The sequence below is a fragment of the Tyto alba genome, unplaced genomic scaffold (genome assembly GCF_018691265.1).
Source record: "Tyto alba isolate M040663 unplaced genomic scaffold, T.alba_DEE_v4.0 Super-Scaffold_41, whole genome shotgun sequence".
Lineage (NCBI taxonomy): Eukaryota > Metazoa > Chordata > Aves > Strigiformes > Tytonidae > Tyto > Tyto alba.
In genome coordinates this window covers 24,317-49,034 of record NW_024881317.1, presented here as the reverse complement: position 1 = coordinate 49,034, position 24,718 = coordinate 24,317, and the positions used below count along the sequence as shown (strand labels likewise).

The 24,718-nt window shown below is 40.7% G+C and overlaps 1 protein-coding gene across 1 annotated transcript in view; it reads left to right on the top strand.

Moving 5' to 3' along the window:
• The window catches only part of IQGAP1 (IQ motif containing GTPase activating protein 1), a 77,956-nt gene that overhangs the window by 44,987 nt on the left and 8,251 nt on the right, over positions 1-24,718 (top strand). The window contains exons 15-32 of the mRNA XM_042804225.1: positions 3,442-3,605; positions 6,406-6,496; positions 8,879-9,046; positions 9,404-9,546; positions 9,889-10,059; positions 11,203-11,286; positions 11,385-11,456; positions 11,558-11,627; positions 12,032-12,240; positions 13,259-13,414; positions 13,569-13,732; positions 14,855-15,079; positions 16,383-16,523; positions 16,613-16,697; positions 18,904-19,136; positions 19,917-20,049; positions 20,409-20,511; positions 21,930-22,065. Coding sequence (XP_042660159.1) covers positions 3,442-3,605; positions 6,406-6,496; positions 8,879-9,046; positions 9,404-9,546; positions 9,889-10,059; positions 11,203-11,286; positions 11,385-11,456; positions 11,558-11,627; positions 12,032-12,240; positions 13,259-13,414; positions 13,569-13,732; positions 14,855-15,079; positions 16,383-16,523; positions 16,613-16,697; positions 18,904-19,136; positions 19,917-20,049; positions 20,409-20,511; positions 21,930-22,065 — 2,548 coding nt within the window. The remainder of the gene's footprint in view (positions 1-3,441; positions 3,606-6,405; positions 6,497-8,878; positions 9,047-9,403; positions 9,547-9,888; positions 10,060-11,202; positions 11,287-11,384; positions 11,457-11,557; positions 11,628-12,031; positions 12,241-13,258; positions 13,415-13,568; positions 13,733-14,854; positions 15,080-16,382; positions 16,524-16,612; positions 16,698-18,903; positions 19,137-19,916; positions 20,050-20,408; positions 20,512-21,929; positions 22,066-24,718) is intronic.

Here is a 24,718-nt window from a genome sequence, read left to right as displayed (position 1 = left end):
TAGGAGCATGTCAATACAAGAAGTTACCGATTGACTTGTAGTTGTGTCATACATTAGATATCTAGGAAGATCTGAGTTGTGAGCAAGACTTGGTAGTCAGTAATATAAAAGGCTGGATAGCAGGACTGTGGATGGAGAGATCAGGGAGTTAGGAGTGTTTGTGGTATCACCAAACAGTTTATTAATCCCTCCAATGCAAATTTCAACCCTTTTGGGATAACAAAGTGTGTTGTCTGCTGTCAGTGTCTAGGATTAGTCTAGAATCTGTTTTAATTTTGCTTCAACCCCTCAAATTTAATGACAACTGTTACCAGAATCTCTGAGTTAATTGTAGCCCGGTCTTGGACTTGTCCATCCTCCTTCCTAATTTGCTGCCTGGGCTGCAATCTCTGCCTTGTTCAGGTTTTCCTCTTCTCCCTTCTAGGCCTTTTGAAAGTGATTTGGCCTTGTTACGTTGAACAATATTTAGTGGAAGTCCTACAGAGTCAGTCCAGGATCTCCCTTTTTATCTGTGGGTAATCCGACCTGCTACCCACCTTTGTGTTGATGACTCTCAGATCTAATGATCTGTCAGATACATTTCTGTAGTGGATGAGGAGCTTGAGCAAACAACAGAGAGATGAGTTTATTTCCAAGTTTTATTCTCAGTCCTTTAACTCCTGGATGTATTAACACTACTTCCAAATTACAGCATCTTTGAAGATCAGCAATGCAAATATTGCATCAAAGAAATAGCCTTTCGGAGTTACTTTGTTTCAGGGATACATCAACAGAGATGCCCAACAAAGTTTATTGTGAAATACTGTCTTTCCAGCAGTTATGTATTCAGATGTTTTTGTTTAAAACACTTGATACTGAATTTTCTTTTTTCAAAGAACATTTAATTATCTCATCAATTTGATGCCATTCAAATTCAAAGTTCCAGATAGTGAGACATAAACCTCAAATTAAAATTGAAATGAAAAGTGCTGACCTCTTAAGAGGTTAATTGCTTTGTTTACAGTTAGTTCCATCAGGCAATTAGAAGCTTTTATTTTCTGTTTTAACACTGTGTATGACTACTTGTTGTTAAAACCAGTATCTATAAAAGCTGAAATAACTGATAACTGACTTTCTGACCAGTAGAAGAATATGCCTGCACAGCTGTTGCCTTTCAGGATGAAATATTGGTAAAGTGCCAAAAAAAAATCCCCAATTAGAAAATAAACAAAACCCTATAGAAGTTATAAGTGTATGCAGCGAGTGCAAGTACTAAAACTTAAATACTTGTGAAGGAAAAAATTCCTGATGCAAGCTGAGAAATGTGAATGGCTGTTAATGTAACTTCTGTGCTGCTTCTAGTTTTGCATTTTTTTCGTCTCTATTTTTTTAGTAGTGCTTATGTTAATAAGTGTCTTTTAGCACTGATAAAAGAGTGGGATTGAGCATAATGACGAAAATTTCAGCAAAACAGAAAATTGGAGTAATCCTCCTTTCTCTAGAGACAGTACTAGTTGACTTAAAATCCAGAGCAGAGATAAAGGTGTCCTTGAAAGTAGCATAATTAAGCAAGCTTAGTCTTAGGTAGATCCTTGTAAGGTTCTGTATCAGGTGGTTTAATTTTCTAATAATTTTCTTTCAAGGTCATTAAGGGACCATAATTTTTGGTTGTGACCGGTACTGAACACCTCCTCCATGTGCAAGTATCATGACGTTCACTTTCATGCTATCTTTGTAATATTTAGCCTAAAGCCTTGCATCGTAAGGGGGGAGAGTCTTGTCACAGATGTGGAGGTGATCATAAAGTTTTTGTATACGGAGACAAACGGTTGTCTTCTGCCACTTCTTGCTATGTAGTTGGTGAATTGTGTTTCACCTTGAAAAGACTTTATACTTTAGAGAGGGTTAAATTTTAAATTAAGAGCCTGCTATCTTGATTAACTAGTTTCCTGCATCTCCAAATAGACACCGGGTTTCCTGTTTGGGTCACGTGAGCAGATTTGTTGAAACCACACACACACAGACGCACACTGGTGCCTGCACACGCCAAGATGCTACTTGCACAGTATCTTTTCTACATAAGAGGTCACAGCAGAAGTTCGTGTAGTCCCAACACCCTGTTTCTTATAACACTCTTAATCCTGTAAAAAATGGTGCAGAAAATCCCATGAGATAAGATGTTATAGGGAATGTTCATAGGGAGTTTCTTATTCCTTTGGTCTGCTTCATATATGCCCTTATGCAAGGACACTTTTTATCTCCTGTCTGTGAAAAAGTTAAATTAGTCTAAGAAGGTTCTCAAGGCATATGAGCATATATCTTTCATTTACGCTATCCTTGTAAATAATTTCAAAATAAAAAAATGCTTTCTAGTGAGGAGCTGTAATACATTGTTCTGTGAAGTAGTCTTGTTGTGCCCACATTAGCAAACTAATCAAAGAGAATTACTGCTGACATTCTGTGCCCTTTCCCAAGTCAAACAGTTACCATATCTGCATTTTGACAGAAACCATGCTGTCATTTTAGGGATCTTGCAGTGTCCTCGATGTATATTTTTCCCTAATCTCTATTCCATCCAAATACCACTTCTTCCCTAAGATGTTCCGGTTTTCATACAAACTTCTGTTTTATAATTCTCTTTGCTGCATAGAAGAAAAAGGCACGATCTTTGATTACATTAACCAAAATTGGAAATCCACACACTGAAGTCCTTCCTTTCTTTTGTCTAAAAGATTTCTTTATTCTGTACTGATCAAACCATGATTTGAATTGATCCTTCCTTAATCAGGGAAATTGAATCCTATGACCTTTAGGGTCTATCTCAACCCAAGTTATTTTGTGATTCTCAGGAGATGGTTGCTGTAGGTCAGACGTGTATGATGTAGACTCTGTTTGCATTTAGCTGACTTTAAAATACTTATTTTTGTTTATTTAGCTGAATGGTAAATTTTACTGTACTTGAATAGCATCCACACCTCTGGTAATACAGCTAATACTACATATATTAGCGTTTTCTAAAATACGGAGTTACTGTTTTTAAATGGTATGCCATGCAAATCTTTAGCTTTATGTGCAGATTTCTTTCAAGAGGAGCCAGAACCTTGGAAAATTGTAACCTATGAACTCTGGCTGTGTGGGCTTTGATAACAGTCTTCCAGTTGCTATGAGTTGGATGTCTGAGGACTCAATTCTGTCCCTGCGTGTGATCTCCCTTAGTGATTTTTCCACCCTCCCCCGGCCCTTTTTAATTGCAATGCCCAGGCATTATGACTACTTTAAGGTGGAGAAATAGCCTTGCTTCCTATACTAGTAAATAAGGTTTTGTGTTAAAAATGTTGCCATTCTCAGCCAATACCTGGTTTAAGAAGGACTTAGCTGTACTTTTCTTCTGAAGCAATGCTTATGATTATTGTTGACTGAAAACGGAACTTTGTATTTCTCCCGCTACGCCTTCCTCCCTAGGGATTTTGGCAATTGGTCTTATCAATGAAGCTCTGGATGAAGGGGACACCAAGAAGACTATTCAAGCCTTACAAATTCCTGCAGCAAAATTGGAGGGTGTAGTCCCAAAGGTAGCACAGCATTACCAGGATACACTACTTCGAGCCAAGCGAGAGAAAGCACAGGTGAGTGCACTTAAATGCCACCTCTCAAAATACCTTTACATGTGTGTAATGGGCTTATTACTGGTCCTGAAAGCCAGGAATCAAACATGAGAGCCGGACATTCTGCGTACCATCAGCTGATCTTATCCAGTCAGTTTGTATCTTTATATACTAGAGAAAGAGATTTGCAGCCAGACCATATGAATCTTCATGAACTACAGAAATGGCTATTAACTGAACGAGATGGCTTGCTATAGCTAAACCTGGGTCCAGAATGAAATATGTATCTTGATTGAAGAGAAATAACACGCCTCCTCTGTTTTCGCAAGGAGACCGTGTTAATTCTAGGAGTTCTGAACTTCCGAATGCAAGTTTCCTGCAAGCTGAAGTATTTTTTGTAGTGTTCTTTGTTAAACGTAGTCATAGGCGTAGTTATATATGGCAAAAAGGAAGTTTCTGAAAGTGGAAACATCTGTTAGGTGATAAATTAGAAAAAAGAAATGAAGCAAAATACATGCAACTAGCAAAATGTATACTGATGTCTGTTGTTCACATGGTGATACTTATATTGCTAATGATTTTTTGAGTGGTCAATGTCTGTCTTATTAGCCAAGACTTGATCCTACTTGTACATTAGTTAATGCTTTCATTAACATGATTAAATATGCAGGTGAAGATGGGGAGAGGAAGAGAAGAGCAAGCCTCATCTTGTGGGTTTAGGAGAGAGGATGGGAGTGCATGTGTGTACACACAACAGTTTTTTGAGTAGTGTATACAGGAAACTGATTTTTTTTTTTTTTTTTTTATTCTAGTCTATTTTCAAAGAAGTAGCAGATGTGTCTGCTATCAGTGGCCTGATGGTGTGGATGTTTGGTGTGTGTTTTTTTTTTGTTTTGGTTTGGTTTTTCCTGTTTTCTGATGTGGAGCTCACTGCTCTCATACCAGTGCGGAATTTTGCGTAGAGACTAAGATCTAGGTTGTGTTGAACACTGACCTTTTTTTTTTTTTTTTTTTTTTTTTGACTAAAGGTAAATCCATATGATGGCAGTAGCTGAAAACTACACGTTTCTGATGAAAATCATGAAGCAGCTTTCCCTAGGGCCCTGAAAGGGTTAATGTTCCTCAGGAACCCATTCTGTGCTGAAGCATTTCCTCCCGCTGAGTCAGAATGAAATAATGAACTCTTTTTAGTGTTCCAGTAAGCTTGTGCCAGGCCTTGCTGGTAACTTCTCAGTTGGTGTGAAATTACCTTATTTAGGCATATGTTCAGTTTAGGGCTTCTACCAGCAGCATGGCAGTAATTTAAGAAATTGAAAGATCACGTTATAAAGTAACACTGTGGGGAAAATAGTCACTATCTGAAGTCAGCTGAAACTTACTAACTAGCGATTTCTGTACCTTGGGGCTGAGAGGGAGTGTAGTTCACCACAAGACATTGTTCAGTTGCTTATGTGAATGGGGGAGCGCTGTATGATGCATGCTTGTCATGTGATGAGGAGAGGGAGAGAAAACCAGTAGATCCTGTAGTATGTTACACCGTGTGTACCTTCAAAAAGCCTGCAACAGTAAATCTGTAGAAAAGCACGGGATGGTTTTGGTAGTCTTAGGGTTGACTTCTGCTGGTAGAGATTACAGTAGAGGAAGTTGTTTCTTTGATTATTCTTCCCCACTCCCTGAACAGGAATTTTGCTGCTGCTGGTACCCTCTTGGGACTGTCTGAGCTTTCAGATGAAATCTGCCTGTGAAAGACACGTTAGTCTCTTGAAGGAAGTGTCATTAAGCCTGTCTGTTTCAGACCTCCAAAACAGTGGGAGAAATGTGGAGGGCGTGTAAGGAAATACTCCTCTTCAGTCTGGCCCTAAAGCTTTCGAGCACTCTAAATAGTGGCTCTTTTGTGCAGTGTGATTTTTATTCCACGCCAGAAGTAGATGTTCGGTTTGTATGGTGAACGTTGTCAGAGGGTTGGCAGTTGCATCTTAGTGTTTCTTTCAGTAGTTACCTACAGGAAGCAACAGTGGGTGAGGAGAAGCTATGCTTGGCAACTGCTGGATCATTGTTCTTTATGTGTATTTTGGGACTTGCTAAACACTTGTCTCTTTCCTCTTCTCAAATTTCTGCGTGTCACATAAGTTGATCGGATTTCTTGAAATCCTGGCCAAAATACAAGATACTGTGTGATCACTGCTTCTTGATGAGCAGTCTGTTAAAACAGAAACTTAAAACATGGCTTTGACTGTTGTGTGTGTACTCCCAGCCACAATGTGTACAGTGCTTTTTGGTTTGCTAGTTTGTACAGGGTTGTGAACTTTTATGGACAGGAACAAAACAGCCTGATGGGGCATTAGTTACCTGAGAGATTTTAGCTTCTGCCCACAGGTGTGCATCAACAGCTTTTTGTTCCAAGAACTCTTTGTAGCCATGATCTGTCAAAGGACTAACTTGTGTTCCTGGGAAGTCATGTTCTTTTAACAAGCACAGCTTTTAGAACTAACCAGTACGGAGTCCTTGGCCCCGTGTTCTCTTTGCTTATCGGAGTGATTCCCATTGACAGACTTTATTTTTTGTTTTGTTTCCTGAAAAAAGTTTTTGACTAGGGAGGGAGGTATTGAGTCTGGTAATGCCCTAGCAGTCTCTGCTCGCCACAAATGCATGTGATGTTCTTGTGTTGAAGTCAGTTAGAAAGACTGAAATGCTGCTTATTCCATCTGGTACGGAAAACTACAGTATTAGCTATAGCTGACTATGAGTTATTTTACTTTGCAAAAATAGTGATACTTTTCTCCTCACACTGTGTGTGTTTTTTGCCTCGTATTCTCTTCAGGACACACAGGATGAAACAGCTGTACTTTGGCTAGATGAAATTCAGGATGGGATTCATAGCGCTAACAAGGACACAGAGGAATCAGAGAGATGTAAGTATTGTCACACAATATTGCAATTAATACCCATTATCAACCAAATACTGGTTACTTAAGGAAAGGTTGGGAGCTAGAAGAGTAATGTACGTGTGGCAAAGGAAATCAAAAGCACTTAGGTGCTTCTGGTGTAGTAATTTTTCTTTGAAGAGTGAACGTTAGAGTGAATTTCTTATCTTTTGGGGGGATATGCCATTTTTCCAGTTTTACATGTGACCGTGTTACCTCATCGGGCAAACCTCTATCAAATTGTTTGTTGTTTGCGATTAATTGTGTGTGTCTGTGTGTGGTTAGTAAGATATGAGAATGTTCACATGCCCGATTTACATGGTGCTTTCCAGTGTGCGTTACCTTTTGTTTGGATGGCATACTGTTGTCTTGTCACAATTCTGTTAAGTATTTCCAGACTACCTCACATCTTTTTCAAATACAGACAATAATACACATCAGTGATATCCACCTTTGCTCCTCAGCGCAGTTTGCAGGTGGACTGGCCTACCCATCATTACATCCCAGTCTTTATAATGATGTAATTTCTGTCTCCAGAAGCAATGAAGTAATTACTATTTTGCTTAACTTGGGGTTTTTTTGGTAGTTATTTTTGTGGTGTTTTTTTCGTGTGTGTTGTGGTTTTGGTTGTTATTTTGTTTGTTTGTTTTTTTTGTTCTTGACAGAAGCTTTCTCTTTAACAAAACATGAGGATTTTTGAAGTCTTCTGATATATTCTAGTGGCCTGTTCTAGGTATATATTGTTTGTTGGCTGGGTACCACATGTTTCAGGGAGCCTGTTTTTATACATTTTTTAAAAATACGATAATGATCTATTTACATTTACTCTAAATCTCTAATTTTCCATTACATTCCACATTTGCATGCATCTGCTTGTTTTGCTTGACTTGTACAGTATCAGTAAACATTGTTTTCTCTCTTTATAGACACCTTATATTTTTCTTTATTCTGTTTCTTCATCTCTGGTGTGCTGATAAAATATCTTGCTTTCCCTGTTAGTTATCCAAAGATGCACAGTCAGTCCCTTCTGATATTTGCTTTGAATGGGTAACCGTACCGGAAACTGAAAAGTTTAACCTGAATCTGGATTATCCCCGATGCCTTCTGAAGCAAGTTGTCCAAAGACACTGTGGAATCTCTGTCCTTCAAGATTTCCCAAATTCACTCAGAGAAGGCCTTGAAGTTAGCCCAGATTTGTGAACGTGATGGGACTAGATTGCCCTCCGCCATGAGTTCTTAATGAATCTGTGTATCAGATACATAGAGTTTCTGGCACGGTTGATTCCTCTCATCCTCGTTCTGTTGGCACAGAAATGAGCTTGATTTTGTATTTGTGCCTTGTCCGTTGCCATTCTTTATTTGTAGGTGGTTTAGAATAGAGAAAAATCAACATGTTCACAAAAAGCTTTCTATTGCTAAATGAGTTTGGCCAACTCCATGGCCTAGTTCAGTTGTTTTTAATTACATTATTTGGTCAGTGAATTCCCCTGAGAACTTCCTAAGGAAAAAAAAAAAAAGGGAGTGGGTGTGTTCGGGGGGGAGTAGGGCAGAGCTTTACCTGTTCATCCTACTGTTTGTTTCCCAGCAGTGCCAGTGCAATTTTTTCACCATTTTATTACCCACTGAGCACTTTGGGAGGACAGCAGCTTGAATGTCACGCCAAGGAACATTTGGTCAAAAACAGGATTAAAATATGTGCCCCTAAGCCTGAATAAGATCTTCAGATACCGTTATCTATCCATGTAGAAACAGACATTTTTGCAGTCTTACCTAGTGTTGAAAATGATAGTATTTTATGTTTGCTGTGTCAGAGCGATTCCTGTGTTCTTGTGGATGTGTCCGTATTTGAGTCACAGTTGTGGTGTAGCCCTGGAATGACATGTTATTTGTCTTTGCCCGCTGTCTTTCCCCAGTCATGTTTTTGACTTGTTTAAACTACTCCATACTTTTTTTCACTAGAGATGGATGGTACTAGTTGTTGAAAAGGCCTCGGTCATGGCCTGGCTCTGCCAGAAGAAACTGCATTAACTAAAATGCATGTCAGCATAGAGCTAAAACATCGTATGTTGTTGAGAAATATTGGTGGTAAATCAGCATCATACTGGGACTTGGGGCACACAAATTACGTGCTGCCAGGTACAGTACCCCATATGGTTAGACACTGTACTGAAGAGGCCTCTATACTGCAAGTTTTCTGATTAGTTTTACTTATATTTTGTATTTATATACACTTAAGTATTTGTGTATACACACACACACATACTGTAAGCTGGTGTTCATGTTGCCTTGCTCTATTCTGTTGTTACGTGTTTTCCGAGAGTCACTGAGCCCCTGAATGCTAAGATAACCTGCTTCCTTGTGCTATCAAAGTCTCCTTAGGAATTCTGGCCATTAATGAAGCAGTAGACCGTGGTGATGTTAGCCAGACCCTGAGTGCCTTGCGTTCACCAGATGTTGGGTTATACGGAGTCACTCCAGAATGTGCTGAGACATACCAGCGAGAGCTGTCAGAAGTCAAGAGAAGAAAATTGGCAGCAGGTAACATCAAGTAGCTAACAGTAAAATAAATTCAGGAATATTGCGTGTGGAATCATAATCGGAAGTAAAAAAGCCTCTGGGGAGAAGTCTTGCGTTAAGGGTGGCAATTGTGGATGCTTTGTGAACTAAGGTTTAAAAAAAAAAAAAGAAAAAGTGAATAGTAGAATGTTCTCCACTTGTAGAATGTATTGTTTAGGTATTTCTTCTGTGAGGTCATTAGGGACTTGGAAACATTCCTTCACTTGCTTGGAGGAAGGAGCATCTGTATATGTGGATTTCTTAGGCGTAACAGTTGTATGTGGGATAGATAAGACACTTGCCTGTTTTTGAGACTTATGCTGCAGTTTCTGCTCTTAGGGGGCAATGGCAGCGAATGGGTGAAACACTGGGTGAGAGGAGGCTATCATTATTATCATAACCTGCGGACCAAAGAGGGAGGATGGGATGAACCAGCAGAATTTGTGCAAAATGACACACAGCTGTCACGGGAGGAGATACAGGTAGGGTAGATAACACATGCTCTTTCTCTGAAAAGTTGACATTCCTATCATCCCCATCCTCAATGCAGCTCTAAGAGAACACTTCAACGCCATAGTCATGTTAACAAGCTCAGTAACTGCTTTATTTCACTGGGCAGTATCGGACTGTGTGTGTCAAAACTCCTTGTCCCATTTCAGAAAAACTGATCTTGTCAGTGAAAGGGTAGAGGACCATGGTCTTGCTGTTTATTGAAAGGAAACGTCGTTTTTCATAAGCGCAATACGGAAAGCTGATGTAACACCCTGTTTCTTGTATCTCCATTCTCTTTTTTGTCTCTTCTTCCTACCATAACATTAATCCAGAGCACCATATCTGGAGTCACTGCGGCATACAACCGAGAGCAGTTGTGGCTAGCCAATGAGAACCTGATTACAAAACTTCAGGCTTGTTGTCGAGGCTATCTTGTTCGTCAGGAATTCAACTCAAGAATGAATTTTTTGAAGAAACAAGTCCCAGCAATCACTTGCATTCAGGTAATGATGTACTTTAATTATGTTTGAAACTTGTACTCTGCTATTGTTTTCTGTACACAAGCTTGTTGATGTTTTTTGTTCAATTCAAACAGTTACAGCACACAATTGTTTGCACCTCATTTGGCAAATTATTTAAAGGCATTTCCTTCTCCCAAAGAGTTTTGGTATATTATTTACTTTTCCATATCATATATAATCGGTAAAGTCTTCTCAGGCAGAACTGGACAGAGAAAAACTTATTTGAGGAAGCTTTATCTATCACTTTATTATCAGATTCAGTGTTTTGCGAATAGGGCAATACGAGGTGTGTCATGTCTTTATGGTGATTATACGGTGTGATGAATTTCTACTGTGATTTCTCATGAATAGAAGAGAAACAACATGGCTTTCAGTATTCCTGAGTAAGATTCTTCTTCTCTTCAAATTTGTCCAGGTATTTGGAGGATTGAGGACCTGAAAGAGATGGTTGGGATAATTCATCATGAGATTGGGCTCATTTACAGGAGAACAATGAAAAAAAACTTTCTCTGGTGGTGTAACTGAAATGTGTGCAAATGAATTAGATGCTTTGCACCCTACTACCACTTTATTGTTTGAGCAGTATGTCTGTGTTTTGTTTCTGCATAAGTAGCATACACTCTGTGTGTATGTTTGAAAAAAAAAAAAAACACACCACGCAACAGAACCCCCAAAACCACTCCCAGCTCAATAAAGTAACACTCTCTCCCTTTAAGTGTAGTACAACCTCATGCCTAACTTATGTTCCCCAAGTATCAGTAGCAGTGACTCTCCACTGAAGGTTTATAATGTTCCGTCATTGTTCTCGCCAGCAGCAGCATCTAAGGCACGATGGTCACGTAGAACATTTTCTGTCAACTTGACTGTTTAGGTATATGCTTGATCTCTAACTGTGCTTCAGAAGGTCCAGGCTCTTCATGGGATAATTTCAAGTCTCTCATGATAACAGTTGATGAAGTAGTTAATGCCTCACACTGTATATTTCTTGATAAGATAAGCATGTCTCCCTCACATTTTACTTGGCCAAAAGAGAAATTGGAAGCTGAGGAGCAGAAAGCAGCTCAGATCTGTAATTGCTTCTCTTTAATTAGAAGAGTAAAGTCAGTGCACCTGTTGTGTTTTCAGTCCCAGTGGCGTGGCTACAAGCAGAGGAAGGCATATCAAATCCGTTTGGATTACCTGCGAGCACAAAAGGACCAAGTAGTGAAGGTAGTGAAGGCTCCCTACTGACGACTTTGATAAACCTTCTGGGCACTGAACTTTGTAGGAAAGGTTTTTATCGGAGTCTTTTGGTTACTCTTCTACAGATTCAGTCAATGACCAGGATGTATCAAGCCAGAAGGCGCTACAGAGATCGTCTGCAGTATTTCAGAAACCACGTAAGAGGCTATCTTCTTAAATGAATTCAGTACCTGACTTTTGTACTCTTTCCAGAATGAGGTCACGTGCTTTTTTTTTTTTTTTTTTTTTGTAATCCTAGATAAATGATGTTATAAAAATTCAAGCCTTTATCCGAGCAAACAAAGCACGAGAAGACTATAAAACCCTCAGTAAGTATTGCCAAGAGGATAAAACCGATGTGCCTCGGATCTCTATTTGCAAGGGATGTTGCTAGACAGTGTTGAAGAGCGATTGGGATGAAGTTGGTGGGACAGTGCGGAGAGTAGGTTCTTAAGGCTGAAGGAAAACTTGATTCCAGCTGTTGCTTTTTGCTGCTGAAAAATAGAACTGTAGCTTTGTGGTGTGAACTACCCTAGGCTTATGCTGACTTCATTCTTTATTGTTTGCTTTTCTCATAATTTACTCGGAACAAGAAAATCAAAATGTCAGAAGCTGTTTAGACATGATGGTGCTAATTTTATTCTGGCTGCTCCTCAATATGCTGCTTAAACTTAGATAAGGCATATATTTACTTCTGTTTCCCATTCCCTGATGTTTCCGTGCCTGTGTTTAGTTAATGCTGAAAACCCACCTATGGCTGTGGTTCGGAAATTTGTCCACTTGCTTGATCAGAGTGACCAAGATTTTCAGGAGGAGCTTGAGCTAATGAAACTGCGTGAAGAAGTTGTAACCTTGATCCGATCCAATCAGCAACTGGAAAATGACCTCAATCTCATGGACATCAAAATTGGGCTGCTAGTGAAAAACAAAATCACACTGCAGGTAGGAAATGTGCTGATGGGAGACCTATTACAGACTGAACTGAGCCCAGCAGTAGTTAGCATGAAGAGCTCCTGGCCGTGGAATTCAGTTGCTCAGGCCCAGTGGAAAACATTGCCCCAGACTTCCAGATTTTACTCCCTGTATGTTCTTATTCCATTCCACCCATTTAGTATGTATCCGTAGAAAGAAAATTGTAGGAGGAGAAGAAACAAGACCTGAAGCCAAAAAAGGCAAACACCAGACTATCTTGACCTAATGAACGCAACAGATTGTGCGTTTGAAGGTTTTGAGAACCCTGTTTTGTTGCTTCTTTGTGGCTAAACAAGTGACACGCTGCAAGCTTGCAGCGAGGGGTGTGATTTGGGAGGCAGGAGACATGCTCGTGCCACTTGGTGTTTGTTGGTTAAAGGAGGCCCCCTCTGTCACTTGGCTGACGTGATTCGTTTGACAACCAAAAAAAAGCTCTTACTGATACAGCATTGCCTTTTCTTCAAGCTGAAGTTCTGATCAGCTTTTCGTTTGGTCCTGGATGTCGTGACCCTAGGCTTCTCCCAGTGTAAAATATCAACTGCTGTGGTAAAAATAATCTGTGGTGAAGGAAGGAGGCTGCAGTTTTTGGGCTGATGCATGCAGCGAAAAGTGCCATTGCTGTTAGAGTATGCAGAGATGGCGAGCCTAGCTGAGTATGAAACAGGATTTTTAGATTTTTAAGCCAAATTTAAAAAGGAAAACGTTTTCAGGCATCTTCATGATGCTACCAGCTCTGATAGTCACTCTTGGCAGCAATTACTAACCCTTCTGGGGTTTTGGACAAATTCAGGAAGTCAGGGACAAAGCAGAACATGTACTTCCAGTCAGAGAAATTGCTGCCGTAGCAAATAACACTTCTGTAGCACCAGGCATACCCTGACTGCCTTTCCACGTACAAGAGAAGCGGGCTCTCAGATGCAGCTGTTTTCCAATATTGTCTGTTACAAAATACTTCAGAGTGGAATCTGTCCTTATTCTTTCTTTCCAGGATGTTGTTTCTCATAGCAAAAAACTTACCAAGAAGAACAAGGAACAGCTCTCTGACATGATGATGCTCAACAAACAGAGGGGAGGGTTGAAAGCTTTGAGCAAAGAGAAGAGAGAAAAGCTGGAAGCCTATCAGCATCTGTTCTACTTACTTCAGGTAAGTAGCTTCTAGCACTGCTCGGTAACCTCGTCAGAGAGGCTTCCGTGTCTTGGCACAGTCTTTGATTATGCACTGTAATTTTGAGCCACCATAGTTCTTAGCGACAGTTGCCTCTGTGGACATGCACACTAAGTCGTTTTTCTTGTTGTAGACTAACCCAACCTACTTGGCGAAGCTGATTTTTCAGATGCCTCAAAACAAATCCACAAAATTCATGGATTCTGTCATCTTCACGCTGTATAACTATGCATCCAATCAGAGGGAGGAATACCTGTTGTTGCGGCTTTTCCAAACAGCATTGCAGGAAGAGATCAAGTACGTGGTAGCATATGGCACGTTCTTGCTGTTGAATCAGTTTTGGCAGTTTCTTGAATTGAGGTAGTTTTTGCGTCGTGTCTTATGCTAATATGGAGATAATGCTAACCTCATGCCTTCAACGTCCTCTTCCCGTTTCATGTCTGTTCTTAATGTAGTTTATAAAGGAAGTAGTCAAGTATGTCCTTTGAGGGTGAGGTCTTTTTACTTCACTCAAGATTTCACCGCTCAACATGTCAGCTACTTTTAATCTGATGCGAAGTCATCCCAAAATTCAGTCTAATCGCAATTCTCCAGTGTCTGGTTGTAAACACCTCTAACAAACTGCAAACTCAGGCTTTACAAGCCAGAGAGAGAGCTAACACTAAGCTTTCTGGATTTCCAAAAGCTGATGAGGAGGCTGAAACCACGAGGCTTTATTGTTTGGCATTTCTGTTTACTGTCAGTGTTAGGGATTCTGACTGTCCTCCGGCATGTTTTGCTTGATCAGTTGGGCCTTAGGGGCTCAGTGTTACACGACTTCAGTTCTTTATGATGCACAGCTGCACAACGTGCTGTGAAGAAGAATGAGCAATAAAATTTTTGAGGAGCTACTCTTCAAGCATTCCTTGAAATACGCCCTGAAACAAGTAGCAACTATGCTAGTCCGGGGAAACGTAGACATTTTGTTCTCTGCTGCTGTATTTCACGTAGGAGTATACTAGGAGTGGCTTTTGTTGTCGATTGCTTGTTTTCTTATTTTAAATACAAGAAGAAATTTACCGTTCTTTTTCTTCTCTGCATAAAACATGCTCTGTTTCCTTTGTATTTTTTGAATTGTGGTCTCAAATAGAATGTACAGTCACATTTGCATCAATAGTCGTCGAGATGACTACTGGCGAGTTGCATTGGAATTCCCGAACGGAGGTCATAAGTTTCTTGCCTCATCTGTCCTTGAACAGTGTTCCAGTATTGTACTCATACAGTGTTGTAGTTTATTGCTGTATCGAGATTTTAGTACAAATCCATCATCTGTTTCGTGAGGGTGATGCTCTTTACCAGTTTTGTTTATGCCAACAGATGGATCTAAAGCTAACGGAATTATGGGTATCTTGTATTTCATACGGATTCTCTCTTCTTCAGATCAAAAGTAGACCAAATACATGAAATTGTGACTGGGAATCCTACTGTTATTAAAATGGTGGTAAGTTTCAACCGTGGTGCCCGTGGTCAGAATGCCTTGAGGCAGATCCTAGCACCGGTTGTGAAGGAAATCATCGATGACAAATCGCTCAATATCAAAACCGATCCGGTGGATATTTACAAGTCTTGGGTTAACCAGATGGAGTCTCAGACTGGTGAGGCCAGGTATGGGAACTGTTACTACTGTGTTTTTGTAAACGTTGCTCGGCTGCTTTGCACTGCTCGGTTAATCATTCCAAACCATCCATGGCTTCACTGCATGCATGTGTCCAACTGATAGGAGGTTTTCCATTTAAGGTGGCTTTCATCCGAGAGTTCTAAAGACCATGTTCTGGTGATGATGGTGCTGAGGGTATCGAAAGGGAATCTCATTAGGAGATGGAAGAAGAAACGCTCTTCGGTGTTTGCCTACGTTTACTTGCTAATTAGCTATGAGATGCCCTCTAACCTAAAAGAAATCATGGTCAGGAAAAGTATTTGGGAATCAGTTCCATGTCAGTTTCTGTTCTTGTATATAGACTGTGCAAGATAAGGTACTGTTTGCAAGCCAGCAAAGCTTCTTTTGCTGGAGGAGAAGCATGACATTGCAGTTCTTTTAGTCCTAGCATCCTTCTAATTAATATCACCCACTGACGACAATTGGACTGTGCCAGATGGTTTTGTGCCGTTCTGGTTTCTTTTTCTTCCGGTGCATGTGACTTATTAGAACTAGAGGTTTCTGTTGTGTTTGGGTGTTCTAACGTAGTTTTTTAAAAAAAAGAAAAGGGAGGGCAGGGGGGAAAGCCGTACAGATGAATGAGTTTCCCCATTCAGAGCAATCTGCAGTCATATATCTTGCCATACACCTGGTTCAAAATTCTGGATGTGTTAAAAATGCAGGTGAAGGGGTGTGTTCAGGTCCTTCTCTTTACATGAAGTTTAGGAGACCCTTTTACGAATTATCTGCTTCATCTGTCTGTCTTCGCTGAAATACTACGCAGTAATTTCAGCTGATGGAGAAAACTTAACTACTCATTTGACACTGCTTCCTGCCGATAGCATGTTATATCAATTTTGTGGATGCTGTTCTAGCTTCTGTCTTGTGTCCAAGCTTTTAGCATCTTAATGTTCAAATGTGTAGCTTGCTTTTTCACTAATTTATTTGCAGCCTGAAGTACCACTGCATGTCACAGGTGACTCTTTTTTTGTCTAGTATGCATGGTGTAAAAAAAAAAAACAAACCAACAAACAAGAACAAAACAGTATTGAGTTAGCTGGGCCTTTTCTCACAGTGGCTACCGCAAGCGAGAGTAGAGGAAGTTAAAAGCAAGAAGTCTTCAGCTCTTCCAGTGCCTAAAAGGTTAATTGAAGGCAATGCCCAGATCTTGGCAGCCAAGTGAATATAGGCTTGTTTCCCTGTTAAGCTAGAAAGTCTTGAAATGTACTAGCCTGAGGAATACTCACCTTTCCTTTTGACTTTTTCAAATAGCAAACTGCCATATGATGTTACACCTGAACAAGCTCTAAATCACGAAGAGGTGAGGACGCGCCTGGATGCCTCAATCAGAAACATGAGGACAGTGACAGACAAATTCCTGTCTGCCATTGTTAGTTCAGTGGACAAAATCCCGTGAGTCTGGTGTACCACAGTATTATCCCTGGGAAGTTGTTGGGTTCATGCTTGCAGCAGTCTGACTTGCCCTTTTCTTTCTCTCGAAGTTACGGAATGCGTTTCATTGCCAAGGTACTAAAAGACTCCCTGTATGAGAAGTTTCCTGATGCTGGCGAGGATGAGCTTCTGAAGGTGAGGATCTGAACACCTTTGTGAGTAATTGTCAGCCAAATTGGCTGTGGCAAGCACGTCTCGTTCTCTTTTGTCAGCTATGTGTGTGGAGAGGAGTGCATGTAAACGTATATAGACTTACTTATTTACTTCTACGGATAGAAAATGTTTCACATTGGGCTTTTGATTGTTAGCTTCATATACGTCACCTAAGACGTAATGCATTGTTTCAGGGGTAATCCTGTTGCTTCTGCTTTGCTTTTACTATCTTGGGCATTTGGTCCTTTAGATTTCTTGACTTGGGGTACTCTTGCTCCTAGAATGTAAACCTTGGTTTTGCTGGTATGATCACAGCCAGCTTCTCCTTTCTTAAAAGAGACAATGGCAAGTTAAAAAGTCTGATAATCCTAATTCTCCTATATGTAACACTGCCGGCTCTTCTGACAGGAACATGTGGACAGTCTCTTTCCATGATGTCTAGTCAGTTTTGTATTTTGCATTTCAGTAGGTTTGGAGAACTAGAAGGATTCTAATAGTAGGCACTCTCAGATGAGTATAGCTTTGGGGTTTTCAACGAAATTTCTTTGGGTTTGTGGCTTTTGGTAATTGTGAAGGCCTTTTTGTCCACGAGTGCTGTGCTTTGTTAATAAAACAAAGTTTGGATCTTGGAGTACTTGACAATGTCTCTTTAAACTTCTCTGCCTCTGCTTCATCACAAAATAATTACCAATCTGAATGCTGTTTTCTTCTTTCTTCTAGTTCTGTGCTTTCCCATTCTGAGACATCGGTTCTTTCTGTGCAGGTGAATTAATTTCTTCCATCTCTAAATTTAGGTGGAAAACTGTGGTTTTCACTAATCCTTGTGGAAACAATGTAACTGTCCACACTGAAGTCAAAACTGCAGTTGTGTGCAATGACTACTAGATTTTGTAGCAACCAAAGCTACCTATATACTGCTGTTCCCCCCCTGCAAGTTTTAAAGTTATTAATACAGTTTCTTTCACGGCTATTTTTTTGTTACTGGTAGTAAACTGCTTTGACTGTTGTCATCCCACAGCATAATCTATGAGAGTACAGCAGGGCCTTCCATGAAACAGTTGTCAAAAACATGACTTCACTGAAAGCAGTTAATAGTTTCTGGGGCTGTTCAGCAATGGCTAGACTTTTTTCTCTCTATTGTCAGCCGTTTATTCAGACCCCAATCTCTTCCGTGCATTTAGGTCACATGGCAAGCAGGCGAAGCCCAGATTCAGTGACCTGGCCCTCTGCAAATTTCTGTGAACCGCCAGAAAATACTAGAGCATGCGGTGTGAGAACTATCGCTTTACATCAGCATGTTGGGTTAATTCCTTTTCATTGCTGGAATTACTTTCGGCAAAATGTTAAATACAGGTTAGAATTATATTTGTGAGCATATGGATAATGTGACATCTTTATTTTTGGCTCCTTGAAGTTTATTGCTGCTCACAATTGACTAGGTAAATTGGGTTTTGAAGCATCAAATGCCATTTGTCTTCTGGGCTTCTGATTTTCTTACCTCTGGATTAAATGGCTTCTTACTTACTCCTGCTAACGGGGGGATATGTGCCTGAAAATGTTGCTGGCTTATCGAAGAAATATTCTGAAAGAGAAAATGGCTTTGAAGAAGGAATGGAAAGTAGTTTCCTCAATTTAGCTCCCTGGTGTGCCATGCTTCCTCACCATTTTTGCTTTGTCGGAGATGGCGGACAATTCTGCACGCTTCTCTCAGAATTAGCTTTTGTTCCATATTGAAACTTCATTACGGGGTTCCTCTAAACCGTGATTGTTTTGCCCTCTGTTAGACTAACTCAGTTACGTTTAATTCTCCTGATAGATTGTCTCCCGCTTATATGAGTAGTCAGTTGGTAACTTGTATCTCCTGTCTGTACATTTTTATAAGTTAATGTTTTAAATCTTCATGCGTAGGAATATCTGCTGCTGTATTGTCCCGTTGACTAGTAGTCTTCCTTCTTTGTGATGACCATCCTATTGCGTCTTAAGGATTTTATTTTATTTTATTTTACACTGTAGATTCTTTGGGATAGTATGTGCTTGCATACAGTAGCACAGCAGAACCTTTATCTTCGAAGAGGCCTCTGGCTTACAAGAAAATAGTTTATCACAGCACAGTTAGAGCAGTTTCAGTAAAATTCAGTTGGATCCCGTACCATTGTTTCTTGATGCATTTCTTCTCAATTTTTCCCAGATCGTTGGCAACTTACTCTATTATCGCTACATGAATCCAGCCATTGTTGCACCAGATGCGTTTGACATCATTGATCTTTCAGCTGGAGGTCAGCTGACCACGGATCAACGCAGAAACCTCGGTTCCATTGCAAAGATGTTGCAGCATGCTGCATCCAATAAGATGTTCATGGGAGACAATGCGCACCTAAGCATCATTAATGAATACCTATCTCAGTCACACCAGAAATTCAGGTAGAAGACCTTAGCTAATTGAGAAGTTTAGCAGAGTAACATTGCGAGTAAAAGTACATTGGTACATTGCAAGTAAAAAGGGATAAAAGTAAATTTTAAATATGATAAATTCTATCTCTGTCAGATATGTGGTCTGTTGAAAATAGGAGATTGCAGTCCAGATTGTACTAAGCAAGTGACAATGGCAGATAAAATGTGTACCTCGAATTTATGAATGATACAATGTATGTTAATGAGATTGAAAAGTCAAGTAATTTGATTTGGGAGCTTCCAGAACAAAGATTGCTTTTGGACAAGTCTATTGTAATAATTTGGACGTGGGCAACAACAATATTCTTCTGTCCCATACGATCCATGGCTCCACAGGAAAACCCGGTGGTGCGCAGGAATAAAGCAAGTTGGCATTTAGCTGTTCATATTGTTGAAGTAAGCTTTTGTTCGACTCATCTTATACCTCTCGTGTTTTGGAAGAAGGAAAGCCAGAGGTTGCTGGGAGCAAGAGGTGTTACTGCAGTGAAGGCGGGAGGATATGTTAACAAGGTCACTGGAGCCATAGACCAGACCTGCGAATGCTGAAAATGAGCCAGTGGCCAATATCAATAATTGAATTCACTAGGTTACTTCTGCTGTGTTAAGCTAAAGGTGACAAACTGTATGCCGTACTGTACCATAGCTTAAAGAGGAGAGGCTGCACTTGGGATGTCACAGGGAGTTAATGCTCTCGATGCATCATGTGACTGAGTCATACTGATTCTTCTTTTCTCCTCCTTTTTTCTGAAGACGTTTTTTTCAGGCTGCCTGTGAAGTTCCTGAATTGCAGGATAAATTTAATATTGATGAATATTCTGACTTGGTGACTCTCACTAAACCAGTTATTTATATTTCTATTGGTGAAATCATCAATACACACACCGTAAGTATACATTGGTCACGGTTGCTCCTTACAAGCAGCGCTTACAAAGAAAATGCTGCTTCTGGCTGAAATGTAAAGATACCAAATACAAGGCTGAAAGTTGTCTTTTGTAGTGTGCAAGAGCTTGTTGGCTTATGAACTATTTAAGAATTAAGTAACTTGCTTGTGGCTTCTCAAAGATTCTTTTGAAAGTATTTGAATATGTGATAATGGCACAGCTTTGAATGTTGATATTGCTGCTGTGGAGTTCAGTGAAATAAGATCTTTTTCTAAAAGATACCAGCTCAAAGTAATGTTATTTTACTGTCTAGAAAAGGATGTATGATTAACAGCATAAGTGTTTTTTCATGTTCACCTAGTTGCTCCTAGACCATCAAGATGCAATTGCTCCTGAGCACAATGATCCGATTCATGAACTGTTGGATGATCTTGGAGAGGTTCCGACGATTGAGTCCTTAATAGGTGATCTAGTTTATTGTACTTAAGAAATATGTGATATTACCTTAAATGATTTGAAGTGCAGTAAAGAAACTATCTAAGGAATCATCACAGGTTGTTTGGGAAGACGTACTCTAAAAAGCAGCAACAGATTTGTCCCGGTGTATTCTCTCTGACTGCAGAATTTGTTACCCTGAAAAAAAGAAGGGTTCCTTCTCTCCTCCCCACCACCCTCACCTCACCCCTGCTTCATAAGTTTCTAGAAGGCTATTGTGTTGGAGACATTTCTCTGTGCGTGTCTGTTCCAGCTTGTTTGCAAAGGTCTGTCCTCTGTTCTGGAGATCTGTACTCATTCCTTTCGGACTGCGGTGATGAGTGTATTAAATTATGTGTGTATCCCTATAAGGATCTTTTGGCATACGGACAAGTAACTATTTTCCCTCCTGTAGAGTTTCTTCTATATGTTAAGAATTTTATCCTCTTTTATTCTGGCTGGGGAGGGAAGGAACTGTCTTTACTAGCCTGTGAAAGTTTCTAACCTGAGCAGGACGTAAGAAACACTGGAAAGTTGAGCAAGCCTCCCTCCTTCCTTGGTTTTTATGTTGCCGTTATTTGAAGCGTGAAGTCTGGGGGGTGGAGGGGACAGATGCACACAGTTTTTGGAGATGATGTTTTGACAGCAAAATGCTTATTTTGAAGTCACTTGATGAGAAAGGTTGGAACCTTTTAAAGGAATGATTGGTGGCACATGTTCTTCCGAGCACTGACAAAGACCAGAACATAAAAAGTATTATCTGAGTGAACCTAGAGCTTGAGTTTAACTAGAACTTACTCTCCTTCCCCATTTCATTTGTCCTGCGTGCGTTGTATCAATGTGGTTAATATGTCAAAGTTTAATCTTTCTGCTGCCCTTTAAAAAAGGGAGGCAGGAGGGGAAGCGTCCTAACAGCTGTTCTGATGAAAGTTCAGACACAAGCAAGAATTCCTTTTGACAAATGGCTTGGTTTAAGCGAAGATTATAAGATCAGTTGCTAATAAGGGCTTCGCTCTTAGCTTGGAAAATCCATTCTCATGAGGGTGCGGACATAAAGACATGGTCATATTTTTATTTATGAAGTATTTTTGGCAGGTCGGCTACTCTTCTGAGTAGAGAGTAAGATGCTGAGACACAGCGTGGAGCACACATGCATCTTTAAGGCATACAACCTAGTGATTTTGTAGTGCCTTTCTGGCCAGTGCCTTCTCTCAGTTCTGTGAAGAAAAAATCTGTAATATATTCAAGATGATGTTTTTAAAAACTGTGGCTTTTGAAGTGTCCTTTTGACAGTATAGGAAACAGTGTCGTTTTTCTGTGGTCTGTTGCATAGGGAAAAATTACAAAGCTCCAGCAGTCAGGAACATAAAGAATACAATTTAATGCATAAACTCTTTCTGCTTGGCAGGGGAAGGGTCTGGCAATATTAATGACCCCAACAGGGAAATGCTAGCAAAGACTGAGGTTTCTCTCACACTCACTAATAAATTTGACGTTCCTGGTGATGAGAATGCAGAGATGGATGCGAGGACAATTCTGTTGAAGTAAGTGAGTGGTAACTACCCGGTATGTTTCTCAAGAGAGCGAGGAACCTGAATTTTTACAGTTAATCTGCATGTGAAAATAAGAGAATTGAAGTGTAATTTAAACCAAGGTGGGAGTATTAATCCAAATGCACTGATATTGTAGCCGTGTCCTTTCAATGCTGCAGCTGTTAAATTTGTTTCTGTTAGTTCTTTGTCACTGTTGAATTTGTTATTCTTTAAAAGTCTGTCTTGGATGGTTCTCGGGGAGAAAACTACCAGAAAAAAAAACTTTCTAGATGTGAGCGTGACAGCAGCAGTTGGATTTGCCTACATGTGAATAATTTGTAAATATCCTCTTAAATAATCCGTAGTATTCATCACGATTGAGTTTCAACTCCGAAGTCTATTAATGTAGAATTTAGATTAATCAGTAATTGCACCCTCAGCAAGTTTGCCAACACCGAGCTGTGTGGTACAGTCGACGTGCTGGAGGGAAGGAATGCCATCCAGAGGGACCTGGGATAGTCTGGAGCGGGGGGCCCGTGCAAACCTCATGAAGTTCAGCAAGGCCGAGTGCAATGTCCTGCACGTGAGTCAAGGCAATCCCAAGCACAAATACTAGCTGGGCGAGGAGTGGACGGAGAGCAGCCCTGCAGAGAAGGACTCGAGGGTGTTAGTGGATGGAAAACTGACCGTCAGCCATCAGTGTGTGGGCTGCATCGAGAAGTGTGGCCAGCAGGTCGAGGAAGGGGATTCTCCCCCTCTGCTCCGCTCTGGTGAGACCCCCCCCTACAAGTGCTGTGTCCAGCTCTGGGGCCTCCAATAGAAGAAGGACATGGACCTTCTTTAGCGGCTCCAGAGGAGGACACAATGACAATCTGGGGGCTGGAGCACCTCCGCTCTGAGGACGGGCTGAGAGAGCTGGGGTTGTTCAACCCAGAGAAGAGAAGGCTCCAGAGAGACCTTATAGCAGCCTTCCAGTATTTAAAGGGGGCTACAGGAAAGCTGGGGGGATAGGATGAGGGCTAACAGTTTTAAACTGAAAGTGGGCAGATTCAGATTAGATATAAGGAAGAAATTGTTTACTGTGTAGGTGATGAGGCGCTGGACCAGGCTGCCCAGAGAAGCTGTGTCTCCCCCTGCCCTGGAAGTATTCAAGGTCAGGTTGGACGGGGCTGGGAGCAACCTGGTCTAGTGGAAGGTGTCCCTGCCCATGGTGGGGGGGTTGGAACCGGGTGATCTTGTAAGATCCCTTCCAACCCAAAGCGTTCTGTGATTCTGTGAATATTTGTCTTGCCTACATAATGGCCTTTGCAAATGTTTTCAATAGAATACATGTGACATACGGAAATTTTAAGGGTAGCATAATGTCTAGTATATGTGAATAACGCTCTGTTGCTAAATTTGCTAGCTCCTGCACAATTAGTTTCTTTACACAGCCTCTGAGCGGATTATGTCTGTATCCTGTTAGCAAAGCAAGAGACAGTGGTAACTTACAATACTCACCCTGTAGTTTTCCCCTACTTGTGGGAAATACCTCCTTAGGATATTTTTGCTGTTGCTGCTCTCCTCTTTTGATTTATGATAGCGTCCCCTTCTCTCTGCACTCGCTGTCCCCCAAACCTGACTCTTAATAGATGAAGACTAGTAACCTTTTTTGGGAAATAGAGGTGTTACCCTAATGAACAGGCAGCAATGGACTGTCGGGGATTTCATTATCACTGGACTCTTTATTCTGGAGGACTTAGTACTAATACTGATTCTTGGGGCAGTTTTAATCAAACCCCTGTTGCTGAGAGGTATACAGCAGCTACCGGATGCTCAGATGCACGTTTACCCACTCTGATGCATTCCTGCTCAGGTGCTGGATAGTTTAACGGAGAATTCTTAGGGTCAGCTTACACTTGGCCTAAACAGACCAGTGATCTCCCAGAAGAAAGTCTTGTCTCCAAAAATTACTTTAAATGAACTGGGCTTCTCTAAAGATATCTGACAGAAGAAAGCGACATTGGTTTAAAAAATGAAAATCTACTAGATGTGCCGGCAGTCGTCTAAGCTGTGGATGATGATGAGGAGGATGATACATATGGTGTGCTTTTTGTGATGCCCAAAGTAATTTTAGCCTCAGCGTGAAGTGTTGAAGGTGCTGTTCGTTGTGTGGCTCAAGGACAGAATTGCCTCAGAGTGGGCACCGGCTGCGATTTAGATCACGGTTGAGATCGAGGAACAACCCCGTCTATCACCAAATTGGACTCAGGGATCTGCTTTGTCTCGGTTGCCATACACATAAGAAAATAGTCCTGTGGAGTGTTTTTATTCCTGTTACAAAGCAATGAAGTGCACTTACGGATGGATAATATTACCAACTTTTTCTGGCTGCACAAATTCACCGTTGGTGCTACCTGCTCTACTTCTCACCATGGAATTGCAGCCTCTGTGGTCTGTATGGCAGTGCTGGGGCTGCCTTGGAGTATATGCTATAATGTCCTTGCTGTTTGAGGGGGTACCGGGGACCAAATCATATGTACTACATTGGTGACCCTTTCAGGGAACCAGTTTCTGATGACACACTGCCAAATAAGTAAAGTGCTTCTCAGGGTTCTAGTCTGGTCTAGCCGATGACTCCCTAAGTGTGCATCCAGTGATAATCTGACTTTAGGTAAATCAGTAA